The sequence below is a fragment of the Mustelus asterias genome, chromosome 20 (assembly GCF_964213995.1).
Source record: "Mustelus asterias chromosome 20, sMusAst1.hap1.1, whole genome shotgun sequence".
Lineage (NCBI taxonomy): Eukaryota > Metazoa > Chordata > Chondrichthyes > Carcharhiniformes > Triakidae > Mustelus > Mustelus asterias.
In genome coordinates, this window is record NC_135820.1 from 18,536,900 (window position 1) to 18,556,336 (window position 19,437).

Consider the following 19,437-nt stretch of genomic DNA (forward strand, 5'->3'; position numbering starts at 1 on the left):
ACCTTGATAACACAAAAGGTATTTGGACTATAAAAGAGAATGTGACATGGAATAAGTGTCACTCTTGTTCAGTTTGGTTAGTACTGATGCCAAGGACCTGGGTTCGATTCTGGCCTCGGGTGACTGTCTATGTCTAGTTTGTACGTTCTTCCTATGTCTGTGTGGGTTTCCTCCAAGTTGTCTGGTTTCCTCCCACAGTCGAGTAGATTGGCCATGCTAAATTGCCCCTTAGTGTCCCAAGATGTGGAGATGAGGTGGATTAGCCATGATAAATGTGCAGGGTTACGGGGATTGGGTGGAGGGGAGAGCCTGGGTGGGATGCTCTTTTGGAGAGTCGGTGCAATAAGACTCAATGGGTTCTGCAGTGTAGGGACTGTATGATTATTCACAGTCATAAGGATGGAAAGATATTAACCATATGTATTAGGTCTTGGTTAACAATTTGATTCCGGGTAAACGCATTTTCTTGAGCATAACAGTTGACAGTTTAATGCTCTAAATTATGTTTGTGTTGCATATAGAGTTACCCGGCAACGACCTTGGAACCCTGTTTTGATCAAACTTGGCAGCTGTGTGTTGCAGTAAAGAGAAAGAAAAGTGTCAGATGTTTTTTGATCCAAAGTAAGCACCTGTAGTATATTTGAAGAGATATTGAAGATATTTGATTCAGATGAAATATGGTTTTGTCCATTTACCTTGGTGAGCAGGAACACGCCTGAGCCTGGAGCCTAATGTGAAGATGGGTGGGAGTGGGGAGCATTAACTTCGTATCAACCTGGGTACAGAACTGCAGTGAGTCCAAAAACAGGAGACTGGCTTTTAAAGAGAGATTCGACTGGGAATATATTCTCTGGAATTTTGAAGATAGAGATCCGATTTCATTGAAGCAGATAAAACTCTTAATGAGCTTTTAAAGTGGACGCCTCCTGAGCAGTGGGAGAGAGCACATCCTGAGTGAGACACAGTCTGAGTGAATATATTTGGGCATTTAGATCAAAGTGTGAATTCAGTGCAGAGGGAATAGAGGTGCTCTTTCGCTTTTCACTTTCAAACTTTTCTACTCTTCAGAAAGTAGAGCCAGAAGGGGTCACGAGAAGGCCTTGGCAGGAAAGATTAAGGAGAACCCTAAGGCGTTCTATGAATATGTGAAGAGTAAAAGGATGAGATGTGAAGGAATAGGATCTATAAAATGTGAAGGTGAGAAAGTCTGTACAGAAACGGAAGAAATAGCAGAGGTGCTTAATGAATATTTTACCTCGGTATTCACGGTGGAAAAAGACCTGGGTGGTTGTACTACATGATTGAGGCGGACTGAAGAGATTGAGTATGTGGACATTAAGAAAGAGGGTGTGTTGGAAATTTTGAATAGCATCAAGATAGATAAGTCACCGGGACCAGTTGGGATGTACCCCAGGTTACTGAGGGAGGCGAGGGAAGAGATTGCAGAGCCTCTGGCAATGATCTTTGCGTCGTTGATGGAGATGGGAGAGGTTCCGGAGGATTGGAGGATTGCGGATGTGGTTCCTATATTCAAGAAAGGGAATAGGGATAGCCCAGGAAATTACCGACCGGTGAGTCTAACCTCAGTGGTTGGTAAGTTGATGGAGAAGATCCTGAGGGACAGGATTTATGAACATTTAGAGAAGTTTAGTATGCTCAAAAGTAGTCAGCATGGCTTTGTCAAAGCAAATCGTGCCTTACGAGCCTGGTGGAGTTCTTTGAAAATGTGACTAAACACATTGACGAAGGAAAAGCGGTAGATGTGGTTTACATGGACTTCAGCAAGGCGTTCGATAAGGTCCCCCATACAAGACTTCTCGAGAAAGTGAGAGGGCATGGGATCCAAGGGGCTGTTGCCTTGTGGATCCAGAACTGGCTTGCCTGCAGAAGGCAGAAAGTGGTTGTAGATGGGTCTTTTTCTGAATGGAGGTCGGTCACCAGTGGAGTGCCCCAGGGATCTGTTCTGGGACCCTTGCTGTTAGTCATTTTCATAAATGACCTGGATGAGGAAGTGGAGGGATGGGTTGGTAAGTTTGCCGATGAAGCTCATTGTTCCACTGGAGCAAGCTGAGAGGGAGTGATTGGAGGCAGCAGTGCTGGTGAGAGATTAATTGAATTGTTTATTTATTTAATTAGTCAGCTAGTGTGTGTTTTATTTTGGCCTTTACTTTTGCAGTAGGATTTTAAGTTTAAAGTGAAAACTGGAAGTGGGCTGCTAAGGAGTCTGGGAAGGGTTTTTTAAGCGCGTGAAGTATAAAAGGTAGGCTGCAGTATACAGCGGGCAGCGTTGGGAGCGGGCAGTGTAGTGAGTGGGAAGCAGAGTGTGAGCTATAAGGCTTTGGCTCACAGGGCTTCGGGGGACAGGGTGAGCAGGGGTGAGTTTAATTCATTTTTGCTGTTTCTACCTGGTACTGGCAAGGTATCTAGAGGGGATGGGTGTGCAGGCAGTGCTGTGTTCCTCTTGCACTATGTTTGAGGTGAGGGACGACGACAGTGTCCCTGCTGATTACACCTGTGGGAAGTGCACCCATCTGCAGCTCCTCCAAAACCATGTTAGGGAACTGGAGCTGGAGTTGGATGAACTTAGGATCATTAGGGACGCAGAGGTGGCCATAGACAGAAGCTTTAGGAATACGGTTACTCCGAGGATTGAAAACAGATGGGTGACGGTGAGAGGGGCTGGGAGGAAGCAGTCCGTGCAGGGATCCCCGGTGGTCGTTCCCCTTAGCAACAAGTATTCTGCTTTGGATACGGTTGAGGGGGATGACATACCAGTGATGAGCCGCAGTGAGAGGATCTCCAGCACTGTGTCCGTCTCTGTGGCTCGGGAGGGTAAGGGGCAGAGCGGGAGGGCAATAGTTATTGGGGACTCGTTAGTTAGAGGGATAGATAGGAGGTTCTGTGGCAGCAAAAGAGACTCACGGATGGTATGTTGCCTACCGGATGCCAAGGTCCGTGACGTCTCAGACCGTGTTTTCCAGATTCTGAAGGGGGAGGGGAAACAGTCACAAGTCGTGGTACACATTGGTACCAATGACATAGGTAAGAGAAGGGACGGAGATTTAAAGCAGGAATTTCTGGAGCTGGGCTGGAAGCTGAGAGCCAAGACAAAACATGTGGTCATCTCTGGTCCGTTGCCGGTGCCACGTGATAGCGAGTTGAGGAACAGGGAGAGAGTGCAGTTAAACATGTGGTTGCAGGGATGGTGTAGGAGGGAGGGCTTCAGATACGTGGATAATTGGAACACATTCTGGGGAAGGTGGGACCTGTACAAACAGGACGGGGTGCACCTGAACCAGAGGGGCACCAATATCCTAGGAGGGAAATTTGTTACGGCTCTTCAGGGGGGTTTAAACTAATTTGTCAGGGGAGTGGGAAAAGGAGTTGTAGTCCAGACGTCAGTGAGGGTGGTGAGGTATTGGGGAAGGTATCAGGATCAAGGGTGGGTACCGGTAGACAGGAAGGTGGGTTGAAGTGTGTCTACTTCAATGCAAGGAGCATCCGGAACAAGGTAGATGAACTTGGGGCGTGGATTGGTACTTGGGACTACGATGTTGTGACCATTACGGAGACGTGGGTAGAACAAGGACAGGAATGGTTGTTGGATGTTCCGAGGTATAGATGTTTCATTAAGTGTAGGGAAGCTGGTAAAAGAGGTGGAGGAGTGGCATTGTTAATCAAGGATAGTTTAACGGCTGCGGAAAGGCACTTCGAGGGGGATCTGCACACTGAGGTAATATGGGCTGAGGTTAGAAATAGGAAAGGAGCGCGGTCACGTTGTTAGGAGTTTACTATAGGCCCCCAAATAGTAATAGAGATGTGGAGGAAGAAATTGCTAAGCAGATTATGGATATGTGTGGGGGTCACAGGGTAGTTGTCATGGGGGACTTTAACTTTCCAAATATTGATTGGAACCTTTGTAGGTCAAATAGTTCGGATGGGGCAGTTTTTGTGCAGTGTGTGCAGGAGGGTTTCCTGACACAATATGTGGATAGGCCGACAAGAGGTGAGGCCACATTGGATTTGGTACTGGGAAATGAACCGGGCCAAGTGTTAGATTTGGTTGTGGGAGAGCACTTTGGAGACAGTGACCACAATTCGGTGTCTTTTGTTATTGCAATGGAGAGGGATAGGGCCGTACGGCAGGGCAAGGTTTACAATTGGGGGAGAGGTAATTATGATGCGATTAGGCAAGAATTAGGGGGCATAATTTGGGAACAGAAACTGTCAGAAAAAGGAACTGATGAAAAGTGGAACTTTTTCAAGGAACAAATACTGGATGTCCTTCATAGGTATGTCCCTGTCAGGCAGCGAGGAAATGGCCGAGTGAGGGAACCATGGTTCACGAAAGAGGTGGAATGTCTTGTGAAAAGGAAGAAGGAAGCTTATGTAGGGATGAGGAAACAAGGTTCAGATGGCTCGATTGAGGGTTACAAGTTAGCAAGGAATGAGCTGAAAAAGGGGCTTAGGAGAGCTAGGAGGGGACATGAGAAGTCCTTGGCGGATCGGATCAAGGAAAACCCCAAGGCTTTTTACTCTTATGTGAGGAATAAAAGAATGACCAGGGTGAGGTTAGGGCCGGTCAAGGACAGGAGTGGGAACTTGTGTATGGAGTCAGTAGAGATAGGCGAGGTGATGAATTAATACTTTTCTTCAGTGTTCACCAAGGAGAGGGGCCATGTTTTTGAGGAAGAGAAGGTGTTACAGGCTAATAGGCTGGAGGAAATAGATGTTCGGAGGGAGGATGTCCTGGCAGTTTTGAATAAACTGAAGGTCGATAAGTCCCCTGGGCCTGATGAAATGTATCCTAGGATTCTTTGGGAGGCAAGGGATGAGATTGCAGAGCCTTTGGCTTTGATCTTTGGGTCCTCGCTGTCCACGGGGATGGTGCCAGAGGACTGGAGAATGGCGAATGTTGTTCTTCTGTTTAAGAAAGGGAATAGAAATGACCCTGGTAATTATAGACCAGTTAGTCTTACTTCGGTGGTTGGTAAATTGATGGAAAAGGTCCTTAGAGATGGGATTTACGACCATTTAGAAAGATGCGGATTAATCCGGGATAGTCAGCACGGATTCGTGAAGGGCAAGTCGTGCCTCACAAATTTGATAGAATTTTTTGAGGAGGTAACTAAGTGTGTTGATGAAGGTAGGGCAGTTGATGTCATATACATGGATTTTAGTAAGGCGTTTGATAAGGTCCCCCATGGTCGGCTTATGATGAAAGTGAGGCGGTGTGGGATAGAGGGAATGTTGGCCGATTGGATAGGTAACTGGCTGTCTGATCGAAGACAGAGGGTGGTGGTGGATGGAAAATTTTCGGATTGGAGGCAGGTTGCTAGCGGAGTGCCGCAGGGATCAGTGCTTGGTCCTCTGCTCTTTGTGATTTTTATTAATGACTTGGAGGAGGGGGCTGAAGGGTGGATCAGTAAATTTGCTGATGACACCAAGATTGGTGGAGAAGTGGATGAGGTGGAGGGCTGTTGTAGGCTGCAAAGAGACATAGATAGGGTGCAAGGCTGGGCTGAAAAATGGCAAATGGAGTTTAACCCTGATAAATGTGAGGTGATTCATTTTGGTAGGACTAATTTAAATGTGGATTACAGGGTCAGAGGTAGGGTTCTGAAGACTGTGGAGGAACAGAGAGATCTTGGGGTTCATATCCACAGATCTCTAAAGGTTGCCACTCAAGTGGATAGAGCTGTGAAGAAGGCATGTAGTGTGTTAACTTTTATTAACAGGGGGTTGGAGTTTAAGAGCCGTGGGGTTATGCTGCAACTGTACAGGACCTTGGTAAGACCATATTTGGAATATTGTGTGCAGTTCTGGTCACCTCACTATAAGAAGGATGTGGAAGCGCTGGAAAGAGTGCAGAGGAGATTTACCAGGATGCTGCCTGGTTTGGAGGGTAGGTCTTATGAGGAAAGGTTGAGGGAGCTCGGGCTGTTCTCTCTGGAGCGGAGGAGACTGAGGGGAGACTTAATAGAGGTTTATAAAATGATGAAGGGGATAGATAGAGTGAACGTTCAAAGACTGTTCCCTCGGGTGGATGGAGCTATTACAAGGGGGCATAACTATAGGGTTCGTGGTGGGAGATACAGGAAGGATATCAGAGGTAGGTTCTTTACTCCGAGAGTGGTTGGGGTGTGGAATGGACTGCCTGCAGTGATAGTGGAGTCAGACACTTTAGGAACATTTAAGCGGTTATTGGATAGGCACATGGAGCACACCAGGATGATGGGGAGTGGGATAGCTTGATCTTAGTTTCAGATGAAGGTCGGCACAACATCGTGGGCCGAAGGGCCTGTTCTGTGCTGTACTGTTCTATGTTCTATGAAGCGAAGGTTTGTGGTGTTGTGGATAGGTTGGAGGGATGTCAGAAGCTGCAGCGTGACATAGATAGGATGCAAGACTGGGCAGAGAAGTGGCAGATGGACTTCAACCCGGATAAATGTGTAGTGGTACATTTTGGCAGGTCAAATGGGATGAAGGAGTATAATATCAAGTGTAAGACTCTTAGCAGTGTAGAGGATCAGAAGGACCTTGGGGTCCGGGTCCATAGGACTCTTAAATCGGCCTCGCAGGTAGAGGAGGTGGTTAAGAAGGCATATGGTGTGCTGGCCTTCATCAGTCGAGGGATTGAGTTTAGGTGTCGGGAGATAATGATGCAGCTTTAGAAGACCCTCGTCAGACCCCACTTGGAGTACTGCGCTCAGTTCTGGTCGCCTCATTACAGGAGGGATGTGGAAATGATTGAAAGGGTGCAGAGAAGATTTACAAGGATGTTGCCTGGATTGGTTGGCATGCCTTATGAGGATAGGTTGAGGGAGCTCGGTCTTTTCTCTTTGGAGAGACGAAGGATGAGAGGTGACCTGATAGAGGTGTACAAGATGTTGAGAGGTATAGATCGGGTGGATTCTCGGAGGCTTTTTCCCAGGGCTGAAATGGCTGTTACGAGAGGACACAGGTTTAAGGTGCTGGGGAGTAGGTACAGAGGAGATGTCAGGGGTAAGTTTTTCACTCAGAGGGTGGTGGCTGAGTGGAATCGGCTGCTGTCAGTGGTGGTGGAGGCAAACTCAATAGGGTCTTTTAAGAGACTTCTGGATGAGTACATGGGACTTAATAGGATTGAGGGTTAAAGGTAAGCCTATATATAGGCCTAGGTAGGTAGGGACATGACCGGTGCAACTTGTGGCCCGAAGAGCCTGTTTGTGCTGTATTTTTTCTATGTTCTAAGTGGTCTTGCAATGCTGCAGGAGTAGCTATCTCTTTGGTGCATACCTAATGAGTACCTTTTAACTTTAAGGTTTATTCCATTCCTAATATTTAAAATTAAATAGGCACTGTTCTTTTGTAAGTTGAAAGTACATTAAAAAGCACCATAAAGAATTTAATTGAGTAAATATTTAATACGTGTTAGGATGGCAGGACAGGTGATGTCAAGGCTGCAGCATGTGGGAGCTCCTGGATGACATTGTGATCCAGGGTAAACACGTCTGCAGTAAGTGTTTGCAGCTTGGGGAGCTTCGGCTCAGAGTCGTCGAGCTGAGATTGAGCTGTAGACACTGCGGCACATCAGGAAGGGAGACAGTTACCTCGACGCTTTGATTCAGGAGACAGCCACAGGTCTTCTGGTTTGGAAAGTGGTCGGGGAGAGGGAGGTGTGACTGCAGTTGAGGCAGGGCAAGGGGATCCAGAGGGCAGGAATGTCTGTCTCTGCAACTGTCTAACAGGTTTGAGGTTCTCTCAGCTTGTTTGGATGGGAGTGTGGCTGCAGGGTGTGTGAGCTGACTGACCATGGCACTGTGGTACAGGAAGCCATTCAAATGGGGGGAACACACAATCATGTAAATGGTAGTAGGGGACAGTATAGTGAGAGGGATTGGCACTGCTCTCTGCTGCAAAGAACCGGTGTCCAGATGGCCATATTGCCTGCCCAGTGCCAAAGTTCCATCCCATTGTCGGGTCCAATAGGTACCAATGACTGAGGAAAGAGATTCTGCATCGAAGATTTGAGGAGCTGGAACTAAATTAAACAGCAGGACCTCCAAGGTTATAATATCTGGATTATTACCTGAGCTGTGTGCAAATTGGCATCGGGTATGTAAAATTAGAGAGGTGAATACATGGCTCAAAGGCTGGTGTGGGAAAAGTGGGTTTTAGTTCACGGGGCACTGGCATCAGTACTGGGGAAAGTGGGGGCTGTACTGTTGGGCCAGTCTACACTTCAACCGCGCTGAGGCCAGTGGTTCTTGCAAACTGTATAACTGGGAAAGTAAAGAGATCTTTAAACTAAATTGAAGGGGGGATGGTTCTGGAGAGGGAATGCATAGGCTTACAAAGCAAAATGGTATGGCCGCATTTCAAGGCAGCTATTTAAGTAATGATACCCAGAGTGTAATAGAAAAGGACAGAGTGTACAAACACTTGAAACAAAAAGCAGCAAATAGGGTCAAAGGAGAAAAAAATGGTAAAAGGGCAAAAGTAATGGCTCTCTACATAAATACATGTAGTATTTGGCAAAAATAAATGAATTACCGACACATATTGAGGTTAATGGGTATGATCTTATAGCCAAGTTAAGGATATTATTAAACAGAAAGACAAAACATACAACGTGTCAAACTTTCCAAATCCTCTGGTAAGCCAGAGGATTTGGAAAGTTTTAAAAACCAACAAAAGATTATCCCATAAATTAATAAAAAGGGAGAAGATAAACTAAGAGGCTAAACTAGCAAGAAATATAAAAATGAACAATAAAAGCTCTTTACATATATGAAGAGGAAAAGAGGAGCCAAAGTCAACATAGCCACCTTTAAAGAACGAAACTGGGGGAATAATAACCGGGAACAAGGAAACAACAGAGGAGTTTAACAAATACTTTAGAAGGCACTAATAGCATTCCAAGAATGCTAAATAGTCAAGGACAAAAGTAGTGGTGAGGGAGAGAGACATGGAGGAAAGGAATATTTTTTCATTTCAGGGAAACTATTGTCAAGTTTGCACATAACACAAAAATAGGTGGGAAGGCAAGTGGTGAGGCTAACACAGAGTCTACAGAGGGATATAGACAGGTTAGGTGAAAACTTGGCAGATGAGAGAATTATAGAAGCCCTACAGTGCAGAAGAAGGTCATTCAGCCCATCTCGTCTACACCGACTCTCGGACAGATCTTTCCCAGGCCCACCCCTCCATCCGTGTAACCCTGTGTATTTACCTTGCTAATCTCCGTAACCTACACATGGGACACTATGGGGCAAATTTAGCATGACCAATCCACCTAACCTATACATCTTTGAAGTGTGGGAGGAAATTGGAGCACTTGGGGGAAACCCACGCAAACACAGGGAGAACATGCAAACTCCTCACAGTTGGCCGGAATTGAACCCGCGTCCCTGGTGGCGCCGTGAGGCAGCAGTGCAAGGCACTGTGTGAAAATGTGACTTTATATACTTGGTAGGAAGAATAAAGGGGCTGAATATTATTTAAATGGAGAAAGACTGCAGAAAGCTGCAACACAGAGGGATTTGGGGTCCTCATGAATAAATCACAAAAAACTAGCATGCGAATTCAGCAGGTGATAGTGAAGACATATGAAATGTTGGCCTTTATTTCAAAAGGAATGGAGTATAAACTAGGGAAGTCTTACTAAAACTGTACAAGTCAATAGTTAGACCATACCTGTAATACTGTGAACAGTTTTGGTGCTCTTCTCGAAGGAAAACTATACCGGCATTGGAGGCAGTCCAGAGAAGGTTCACTAGCTTGATCCCAGGATTTTCTTATTGGAAGAGATTGAGTAGGTTGGACCTGTACTCTTTGAAGCTTTGAAGACATAGAGGATTCTTAGGGGGCTTGGCAGGGTAGATACTGAGAGGTTGTTTCCCCCTTGGACAAGAGGACACAATCTCAGAGTAAAGAGTTCCCATTGAAGATGGATGTGGAGGAATTTCTTTTCTCAGAGGTTAGTGAATCTGTGGAATTTATCACAGAGAGCCGTAGACTCTGGGTCGTTAAGTACGTTGAAGGCTGAGATAGACAGATTTCCAGTCAGTAAGGGAATCAAGGGTTATGGGGGTAAAGCGGGAAAGTGGAGTTGAGGGTTGTCATATCAGATCAGTCATTATCTCATTGAATGGCAAAGCAGAATCGATCGGCCAACTGGCCTACTTCTGATCTTGTGTCTTCTCAGATTTTTCCTTGGTTGGGAGTTTTGAACTGGTGACCGCAGTGTTCGAATAAGATATTGGCCTTTTAGCACTGAGATGAAGAGAAATTTCTTCACTTAGTGTGATCGTGATTGCTGAGTCCTTGAGCATGTTCAAGACAAAGATTAGTTGTTTTATTTTAGCTATTCATGCAATTAAGGGGTATGAAAATAGGGATCGAAGGTATAATTGAGATAGAAGTAAGCGCTATCATATTGAATGGTAGAGCAGGATCGAAGGGCTGAATTGGCTACTACACATATTTCTCATGTACTTCAGTGGCATGGGTGCCCCTTTGCTGTATTGCCCAAGTGGCTAATGATTTCAAGGACAATGAGTGTGAGCAGAAGGCAGGAAGCTTCACTGACCCGTCAGACAGTGCCATCTAAATTGCAATGCCTGTTCCTTACAGAACTAAAATAATCAATAGATGAGACTAATAACCAACTAACCAGCCTTTTGGTGGCATTTGAGGAATGTTTTCCAGGACACTTGGAGAAGTCCACAACAGTATTGTAATGAGGTCTTTGGCTACTTGAAATGACAATTTAAACCTCAAGAAGTTGGCTGATGTTGGAGAACTGAAGCATATTCGCAAGGGAATGAGGCTGGAGGAGAACAATGCGAAGCCATGGAAGAATTTGAAAGTGAAGATGAAAATCTTAGTTGATCGTGTGAGACACGTAAAGGCAAGGGTGCCAACAGGAACACATTCTGCATGACCTGGGTGTGTTTATGGTGCATTTTGGAAGAGCTTTGGTACAGTTAATTTTAAGATTCTTGCAGTTAAGACAAAGCTAAGGGCTGAGGCAGGAAATGTTGCAAAACAAACCAAAAGCGTTTTTGGTCAATAAGCAAATGTAGGGAAGAAGGCTGAGCTTACTGTTGAGCAGTAAGCTCAACCTTCTGTATCATAGGCCTCCTCTCCTGGGAAAAGACCAGCTGACCAGCCCGTTAAGAAACAGGCACCGTACGATTCAAGGTCCATCTACTCCAAACTTGCAACGTCCAAATGCCCCCAAGAACAGAGATGGTGCTGCTGCAGATGTTTTTCCAAGCACTAACTTTGTATCCACTGTAGTTTGGAAGAGTAACAGGCACTTGGGGCAGCATGGTGGCACAGTGGTTAGCACTGTTGCCTCACAACGCCAGGAACCCGGGTTCAATTCTAGCCTCGGGTGACTGTGTGGAGTTTGCATGTTCTCCCTGTGTCTGCGTGAGTTTCCTCCGGGTGCTCTGGTTTTCTGCCACATTCCCAAGATGTGCAGGTTAAATGGATTGGCCATGCTAAATTGCCCCTTAGAGTTCCAAATTGTGTAGGTTAGGAGGATTGGTGGAGTAAATACGTGGGGTTATGGGAATAGGGCCTGAGTGGTATGCTGAGTTGGTGCAGACTTGATGGGCCAAATGGCGGCCTCCTGCCCTGCAGGGATTCTGTGATTCTAAAACTTGATTGAAACATATAAGATCCTGAGGGGTTGACAGGGTGGATGTGGAGAGGATGTTTCCTCTTGTCAGAGAATCAAGAACTAGGGGGGTCATTATTTAAAGAATAAGGGCTCACCCATTACGACAGAGATGAGGAGAATTCTTCCTGTGTCCGGGTGCTCCAGTTTCCTCTCTCAGTCCAAAAATGTGCGGGTTAGGTTGACTGGCCATGCTAAATTGCTTCTTGGTATCAGGGGGATTAATAGGAAAACGGGGATAGGGCCTGGGTGGGATTGTTGTTGGCGCAGGCTTGATGGGCTGAATGGCCTCCTTCTGCACTGTAGGGATTCTATGATTCTTTTCGATGGTCAACATATAAGTCAAGGAAGAAAGTAGTAAGCTTGAGATAAGGTTAGTAGGGGGACATGGAGGAGGACATATGAATATGGCATCGAGATACAGAATCAGCCATGATCATATTGAATGGTGCAGCAAGCTGGAAGGGCTGAATGGCCTCTCCGACCTCTAGCTTCTGCTTCTATGAAATACGCGAGTAGAGTACCAAAAGGTGTACAGCTGGGTCTAGCGTTTTCTCAGGATGCAGAGGCTATAGATTGAACGTCCCAAGTTTTGGGTTTAAAAAATCCATGGAATCTTCACATTTGGAAAAGAGCATTTAGAGGGGCAGTACAATATTGATCAAAATAACTGTTAACAGAAGTCTTTTTTTTCAAATTCCCAATTTATAATATATCTGAAGCTTTACAATGACTATTTATACAGCACCTTTGATGCAGTTAAACATCCCAAGTTGCTTCGCAGAACATTATAAAAGAAAAAACATGAAAGGGGTCAGGCGATATTAGGTCAATATCAAAAGCTTGGCCAAAGAGGTAGGTTTTAAGGAGTGTCTTAAAGGAAGAAAGTGAGGTAGAGACGTGAAGAGGTATAAGAAGAGTATTTTTATGACTTAGAGCTCTAAGCAAATGAAATCATGGCCACTGACTAAAATTGGGAATGTTGAAGTGGCAGGATTTAGAGGAGCACCGTGGGGCTGGAGGAGATTGCAGAGATGTAAAGGGATGAGGCTGTGGAGAGACTTGAGGATGAGAATTTGAAAATTAAGATGTTGCTTGACTGGGGCCAGTGTAAGTCAGCGAGTGCAGGGGTGACTGGGAAATGGGATTTGCTGCAAGTTGAGACATGGGCAGCAAAGTTTTGGACGACCTCCAATTTACAGAGGATAGAATGTGGGAGAGCAGCCAGGAGTACTTCACATGAAAAAGATACTTGGAGATTTTATTGGGAATGCATGCCTGAACTCTGCTTCAGCTGGTGTGTATCTAACTAATTTTATTGGTCAGTTATTCTATTATATTCTTATAGTTTTCGTCCACTGCATACGCTGCAGCTTCTGCTTAATGCTGACAAAAACTGTTGATAATTACGAAGTCGTTAGTTAAACCACGTTTAGTTAAGATGAAGGACAAGGAGTGGAAATCTCAGGGTGGCTTCAGACTAATCGCTGCCTATGTGGAAACCAAGTTTAAAAGTTCATCTTCACTGCATTCAGTTTGTGTTTCCTGGTGTTATGTTTAGCTTCTGGTATGACGATTGAACAGGCGGTGGCCACATCCCTTACAAAGTATACAAACTACACAGAAATAGCCTCACTTTCTCGCTACTTTATGTAACAAAAACATTGCAGATTGTGAACAGTTAAAAGATAGTGGTATCAGTTCTATCCAGCATCAACTCATGTTTTGTCTCAGGTGCCACATTCAAAACACACTTTTTCCATTGCACGTTGGAAGGCTGTTGCAGACTTGAGAGTTTTTTCTATCTGTTGCTGGTTGTACTTTCAGAATGAACCAATTGCATACATCAGATAGACCCACTTAACTGTTCCATTTGAAATCATAACCACCCATAGTCAGAGAGTTGTGATATGGAGCGGCAAGCTGCTTTCTCTAGTACAAGCTTGGAAAAAATATGCACTGGTATTATGAACATACAAATATATTTTCCAAGGCTGCGATTATCCTCAACACCGGTGCCCCGCAAAGCTACCTCCTCAGCCCCTTACTATATATACTCTTTATACACTTACGACTGTGTGGCCAAATTCCCCTCCAACTCCATTTTCAACTTTGCTGATGACACCTCCATGGTGGATCGGATCTTAAACGATGACGAGACGGAGTACAGGAAAGATATAGACAATCTGGTGAAATGGTGCAGCGGCAATAATCTCTCCTTCAATGTCAGTAAAATGAAAGAGATAGTCATCAACTTCAGGAAACGTAGTGCAGGACATGTCCTTTCATCAAAAGTGATGAAGTGGAAATGGTCAAGAGCTTCAAGTTTCTAGATGTCCAGATCACCAACAACCTGTCCTGGTCCCTCCATGCCGATGCTATAGTTAAGAAAATCCACCAATGCCTCTACTTTCTCAGGAGGCTAAGGAAGTTTGGTATGTCCACTACAACTCTTTCCAATTTTTACAGATGCACCATAGAAAGCATGCTTTCTGGATGCATCACAGCTTGGTATGGCTCCTGCTCTGACCAAGACCACAAGAAACTACGAAGAGTTGTGAAAGTAGCCCAGTCCATCACGCAAACCAACCTCCCATCCATTGACTCCATCTACACTCTGCCTCGGAAAAACAGCTAACATAATCAAGGGCCCCATGCACCCCGGACATACTCTCTTCCACCTTCTTCCACCAGAAAAAAGATACAAAAGTCTGAAATCACGAACCAATCAACTCAAGAAAGCTTTTACCCTGCTGCCAACAGACTTTTGAATGGACCTACCATGTATTAAGCTGATCTTTCTCTACACCTAGTTATGACTGTAACATTACATTCTGTATGCCCTCCTTTCCTCCTCCATGAATAGTATGCTTTGTCTATATAGCACATAAGAAACAATACTTTTCACTGGACTAATAATACATGTGACAAATCAAAATCTAGTGTCAAGGATTAACGTAGATATGTAAATGAAACAGTTCACAACATCTTGGAAGAGATGTGAGATCACAATACCACCATGATGGGGTTTTCTCTTTCTTTCAGCCTTGTGACAGGATGAAGTCTCATTCTAGACTGGTTATTCTTTGCAGATCTGGCAGCATCTGTAGAGAGAGAAATGGTTAACTTTTAGAATCCATATGACTCTTCAGAATGGGCTCGAAACATTAACTCTGTTTCTTTCTCCACAGATGCTGACGGTTCTGCTAAGTTTACCCAGCATTTTCTTTTTATTTCAGATTTCCAGAGTATTTTGCTTGAATTGCATCTATTCTTTGTTTTGAATAAAGTTGTTGTTAAACCGTATCTCGGATGACTCCTCCAAGAGTCAATAGCAACAAATCAAACACAAACACTGGACACAGATGATTAGAGAAAGCAGGGCAAGCTTAAATCTGAGTTTAAGTCCATTAAAAGGTATTGAAGAAGCTCTTAGGGGTTTACCCTCGAAAAACTAGAATAAGAAAGCAAATATTTGAAGGGGTAGATAGAGGAAAAATTACTGGTAATTGAAGAGTTAGTTTTATTCTGAACCACTTACAAACTTTTAAATAAAATAAAGTAATGATCTTTAAACAAACCCCTTTCAAATTTCATTGCTGGCAAAGGGTCTATGTACAAGAGTGTAGCCTGTCTTTTGTCTTCAGAGGTCCCGATGAGTCTACTGTGTATTTCTTTAGCTGTCTGTTTTATTTCATTTATTTCTTATAAGTAATCAAATTCAGAGTCTGAATTTTAACAGGTTGTGGCTTACAGCTTGGCTTGTTAGAACGCGCATGAGAATTAAATATTTAGAGATGGAACATCGAGGGAATGACAAAGATGTGCATGTTGTCAGCGATCAAGGCCTGGGTTTATTGGCTGCATGGGATTCATGCCCACAGGTCCTGGCTCTGCCTCACTTTTCATTGTAAGAAGTCTCACAACACCAGGTTAAAGTCCAACAGGTTTATTTGGTAGCAAATACCATAAGCTTTCGGAGCAATGCTCCTTTGTCCATCTGACGAAGGAGCATTGTTCCGAAAGCTTATGGTATTTGCTACCAAATAAACCTGTTGGACTTTAACCTGGTGTTGTGAGACTTCTTACTGTGCTTACCCCAGTCCAACGCCGGCATCTCCACATCATCACTTTTCATTGTCAGGCTCTGGAATTTGTGATGGAACGACATGTGTCAGAGCAGCCTCTGATTGGAAGGGGAAACAGCTGCTGCAGTATTTAAAGATCTCCAACAGCTTATAGGGGTGAGCATCACCATTGCTTTGTGTATTTTGTAAGCCAGACACACATGAAAAGTGTGAAATGCTTTTCTACTGGTATAGGTAGAAGCCTGAGCAACGGATTGAGGACCACATGAGTGCACAACAGCAACTTGGATTTAGTGCCATTGATGTAATGAAATGCCCCCAAAGTGCTTGACAACAGCATTACAAAAAAAAATGCAACTGAACCACCAAGGAGATATTAGGTCAGGTGACCAAACTTTTGGTCAAAAGGGTAGGTTTTAAGAAGTGTCTTAAAGGAAAAAAGTGAGGGAAAGTGTCGGAGAGGTGTGGGGAGCGAATCCCATAGCATGGAGCCCCGACAGCTGAAAGCACAGACACCAGGAGTGGAGCAATTATGAAGTGCAATCAGTGATTCTTTGGGCTCTTCGAGGACACCGACATATGTGCCATCCATGAGATGTGGGTCACCATCTTGCCCTAAGACATCCAGCTGGCCCGGCAGATCTGGGGGGAACCAACCTGAACCTTCCCCCATTCTAGCACCCAAAACAAATTCCCTATGTTATCTGCTCTGCTCAATAAACAAGAATTATATTTGGTTTCTAAAACAGGTATTTATGGAGAAATTGGAGCTTGCAGATGACCTTGGTGTAATCGAGGGACAGAATTCTCATTAGTTGCCCACAGCTCTTCTTCAGAGGCATGGTCTAGCACAGGCATAGCAGTATCCCTGACAATCCCATCAGAACAAAAGACCTGATGGGTTGTATGATGGCAGAGGTAGCCCTTAATCTGGAGTACGAAAGAAAGGACTCGATCAAAACTATCAAATTGACTGAGAAATTTGTGAGAGCTTTTCTGTCGTTTCCACAGTGGATGAGCTTCACCTCTGTGACAGTATCTTGCTGTCTCACTCTCAGGCAAAGAAGAAAAATAATGCAATGTGCAAAAAAATATTGTAGCCAAACTTTTACACAATGCTGAAGGACATCAGTTATCAATATTTCCCCTGTTGTGCAGCCCATGACCATATTTTTGATGGTCTTGCTTACAGCGCTGAATAGCTGGGTAAGATTGAGCTGCACACATTTGCAGAGCTGATATCCTGCAGCTCCCCTTAAAGTTAAAAAAAACTCTAATGATAGCTGGACATGATTTACTAGGATGCTATCGGGACTTAGAATCATAACGTTTTATAGAATGGAAACAGACCTAATGGTTTGAGCTATATGGAGAGGCTGGATAGATTGGGACTTTTTTCCCTGTAGCGTAGGAGGCTTAGGGGTGAACTTAAAGAGGTCTATAAAATAATGAGGGGCACAGATCAGCTAGATAGTCAACATCTTTTCCCAAAGCTTAGGGGAGTCTAAAATTAGAGGGCATAGGTTTAAGGTGAGAGGGGAGAGATGCAAAAGGGTCCAGAGAGGCAATTTTTTCACACAGAGAGTGGCGAGTGCCTGGAACAAGCTGCCAGAAGTAGTAGTAGAGGCGGGTACAATTTTGTCTTTTAAAAAGCATTTAGACAGTTACATGGGTAAGATGGGTATGGAGGGATATAGGCCAAACACGGGCAATTGGGACTAGCTTTGTGGTTTAAAAAAAAGGACAACATGGACAAGTTGGGCCGCTGTAAACCTCTATGACTCTATGTCCAATTGCTTAGATTGCCATCAGTGGTTTAAACCACAGAGAAATTGTCCATGGAACTTAATGTCCCAGCTTACTTTAAGCAAGTGCATTTTGCGTTTGGTATGTATCTGGCCTACAAGTAAAAATCCCACAAGTTTGCATCACGTTGCCTGCTCTTTGACATTGTTTTAAGGCTAGGCTAGGTTGTTTTGGAGCAGTAACCTCTTGGCAATGCTGTATGATTTCTGAAGCTTAGCCAGCTTCAGTTCAATGAAAACAAGCATCAGTTGTGGCAGCACTGCTTAAAATAACTTTTGCATTACTTCAAAGAGTACAAAGCTCTGAAGAAGTGATTGTCCGACAATTTACTGAAGTTTTGGTGCTCCTTTTGTGCTGTCAGTGGTCCCAAGTCAAACCCGTTTATGGCTCCAAACTAGTTCACAATTGGCCTTTCATAATGACCAGTATCTCCGTCTCCGAGAGCCACACTCACCAGCATTTCCGTCTCTCAGGCCCCAATCTCACCACTATTCCTCCAATCATACATGATGTGCTTCTCTCCCATATAATAGGCCTAGTGGTGAGCCTATCAGTAGCAAATGTGGGAGAGAAATGGCCAATAAACATACGTCAAACTTATTTCTTTGACCTGCATTTATAAATCCAGTGCTGAGGGAGGGCGAGGGAAACAGAGAGGGTCTTTCCAGGCGCATTGGCCCGCAGGTGTACATTGGACAAGTCTGAACGTTCTGTGAAGTGTTAAATGTAGCAGAACATCACCATCCTCTGTCTGTGGAGTGACATGTTGCTGGCTTCAGACCGTTCTGCTGTGAACTGCACTATATCAGGTTGTTGCTTATTATTTTCATGTTGGATGAAATCGCTTGTTTTTTTCCCCAGAAAGCAAAGAAATCCAAGGCACCTGAGGCTGTTGCGAAACCTGCACATATCGAAGGTACTGTGTAAAATATGTCAGTAAAGTGCATTTCCCTGCTTTGAAGATCATGAAATAAATACTGTTGCACCAAATTCTAAACTTCCTACATGTTCCACATAAGGTACAAGTACAGTAGCCGTGATGATTGTGCGGCTCTTCATAAACCACAGTTGCCACGTATGTGTGAACTCATTTGCTACATTCTGGGAAGTTCCATTCCCAACAAGGAACCTTTCTCATGGTTGTGGTGGAAGAGGTGAGGGGGGGGATTTATGCATGCAAGCATCAAACACAATTACCGAATGTGGTCTAGTTTGGAATGCGAGACTTTTATTTCCTGTTAAGGGCGTGGATGCAACTTCCTTTTCAAAATTCAAGCTTTTTTGAGAAATTGCTGGCGTGAGACACTGTTACGTGATAATTCAAGATCCTCAAACTCTTTTCTTTTTGCACTTTCTCTGTCATGCTGCTTTGTGCGATGTTGTGTCACTCTAAAGTAGCATAAAAACTGTAAAAATCTCAAATATCTTAAATATTTTAATTTATTTTTAAAAAATCATATTGAGGAGTCAGAGGTCATTGTTCCTGATTTGCAGTGCTCCTGATTTTCCAGTGATTCAGAAAGCTTTGTTAATCGGATGCCCTGATCTATATGTGAGATTGTCTTTCTAACAGCCCGTATTTTGCGGCCGAAACTGTTGGGTGTTTGCCTTTATTGGTCTGTAAAACTGGCTTTGTACAGGTACTGTTTAACAGCAGAAATCCAGAGGTGCTGACTGTGATTCCCTACTCTTCCACAGGATGTGCCGTTCAAGTCCCTGCAGATAGAAACATTAGGAATCATTTGATTTAGTGCGCACTTTCACTTTTTGATGGCACAGTGGTTAGTAGCACTGCTGCCTCACAGCGCCAGGGACCAGGTTCAATTCTGGTCTTGGGTGACTGTATGGAGTTTGCACGTTCCCCCACATGTC

At 44.3% G+C, this 19,437-nt stretch overlaps 1 protein-coding gene across 1 annotated transcript in view; it reads left to right on the forward strand.

Annotated features, from left to right (window-relative positions):
* rtf2 (replication termination factor 2) overlaps positions 1 to 19,437 on the forward strand; it is a 166,301-nt gene that overhangs the window by 124,204 nt on the left and 22,660 nt on the right. Inside the window, exon 7 of the mRNA XM_078236308.1 lies at positions 18,427 to 18,481. Within this exon, the coding sequence (XP_078092434.1) occupies positions 18,427 to 18,481 (55 nt within the window). The remainder of the gene's footprint in view (positions 1 to 18,426; positions 18,482 to 19,437) is intronic.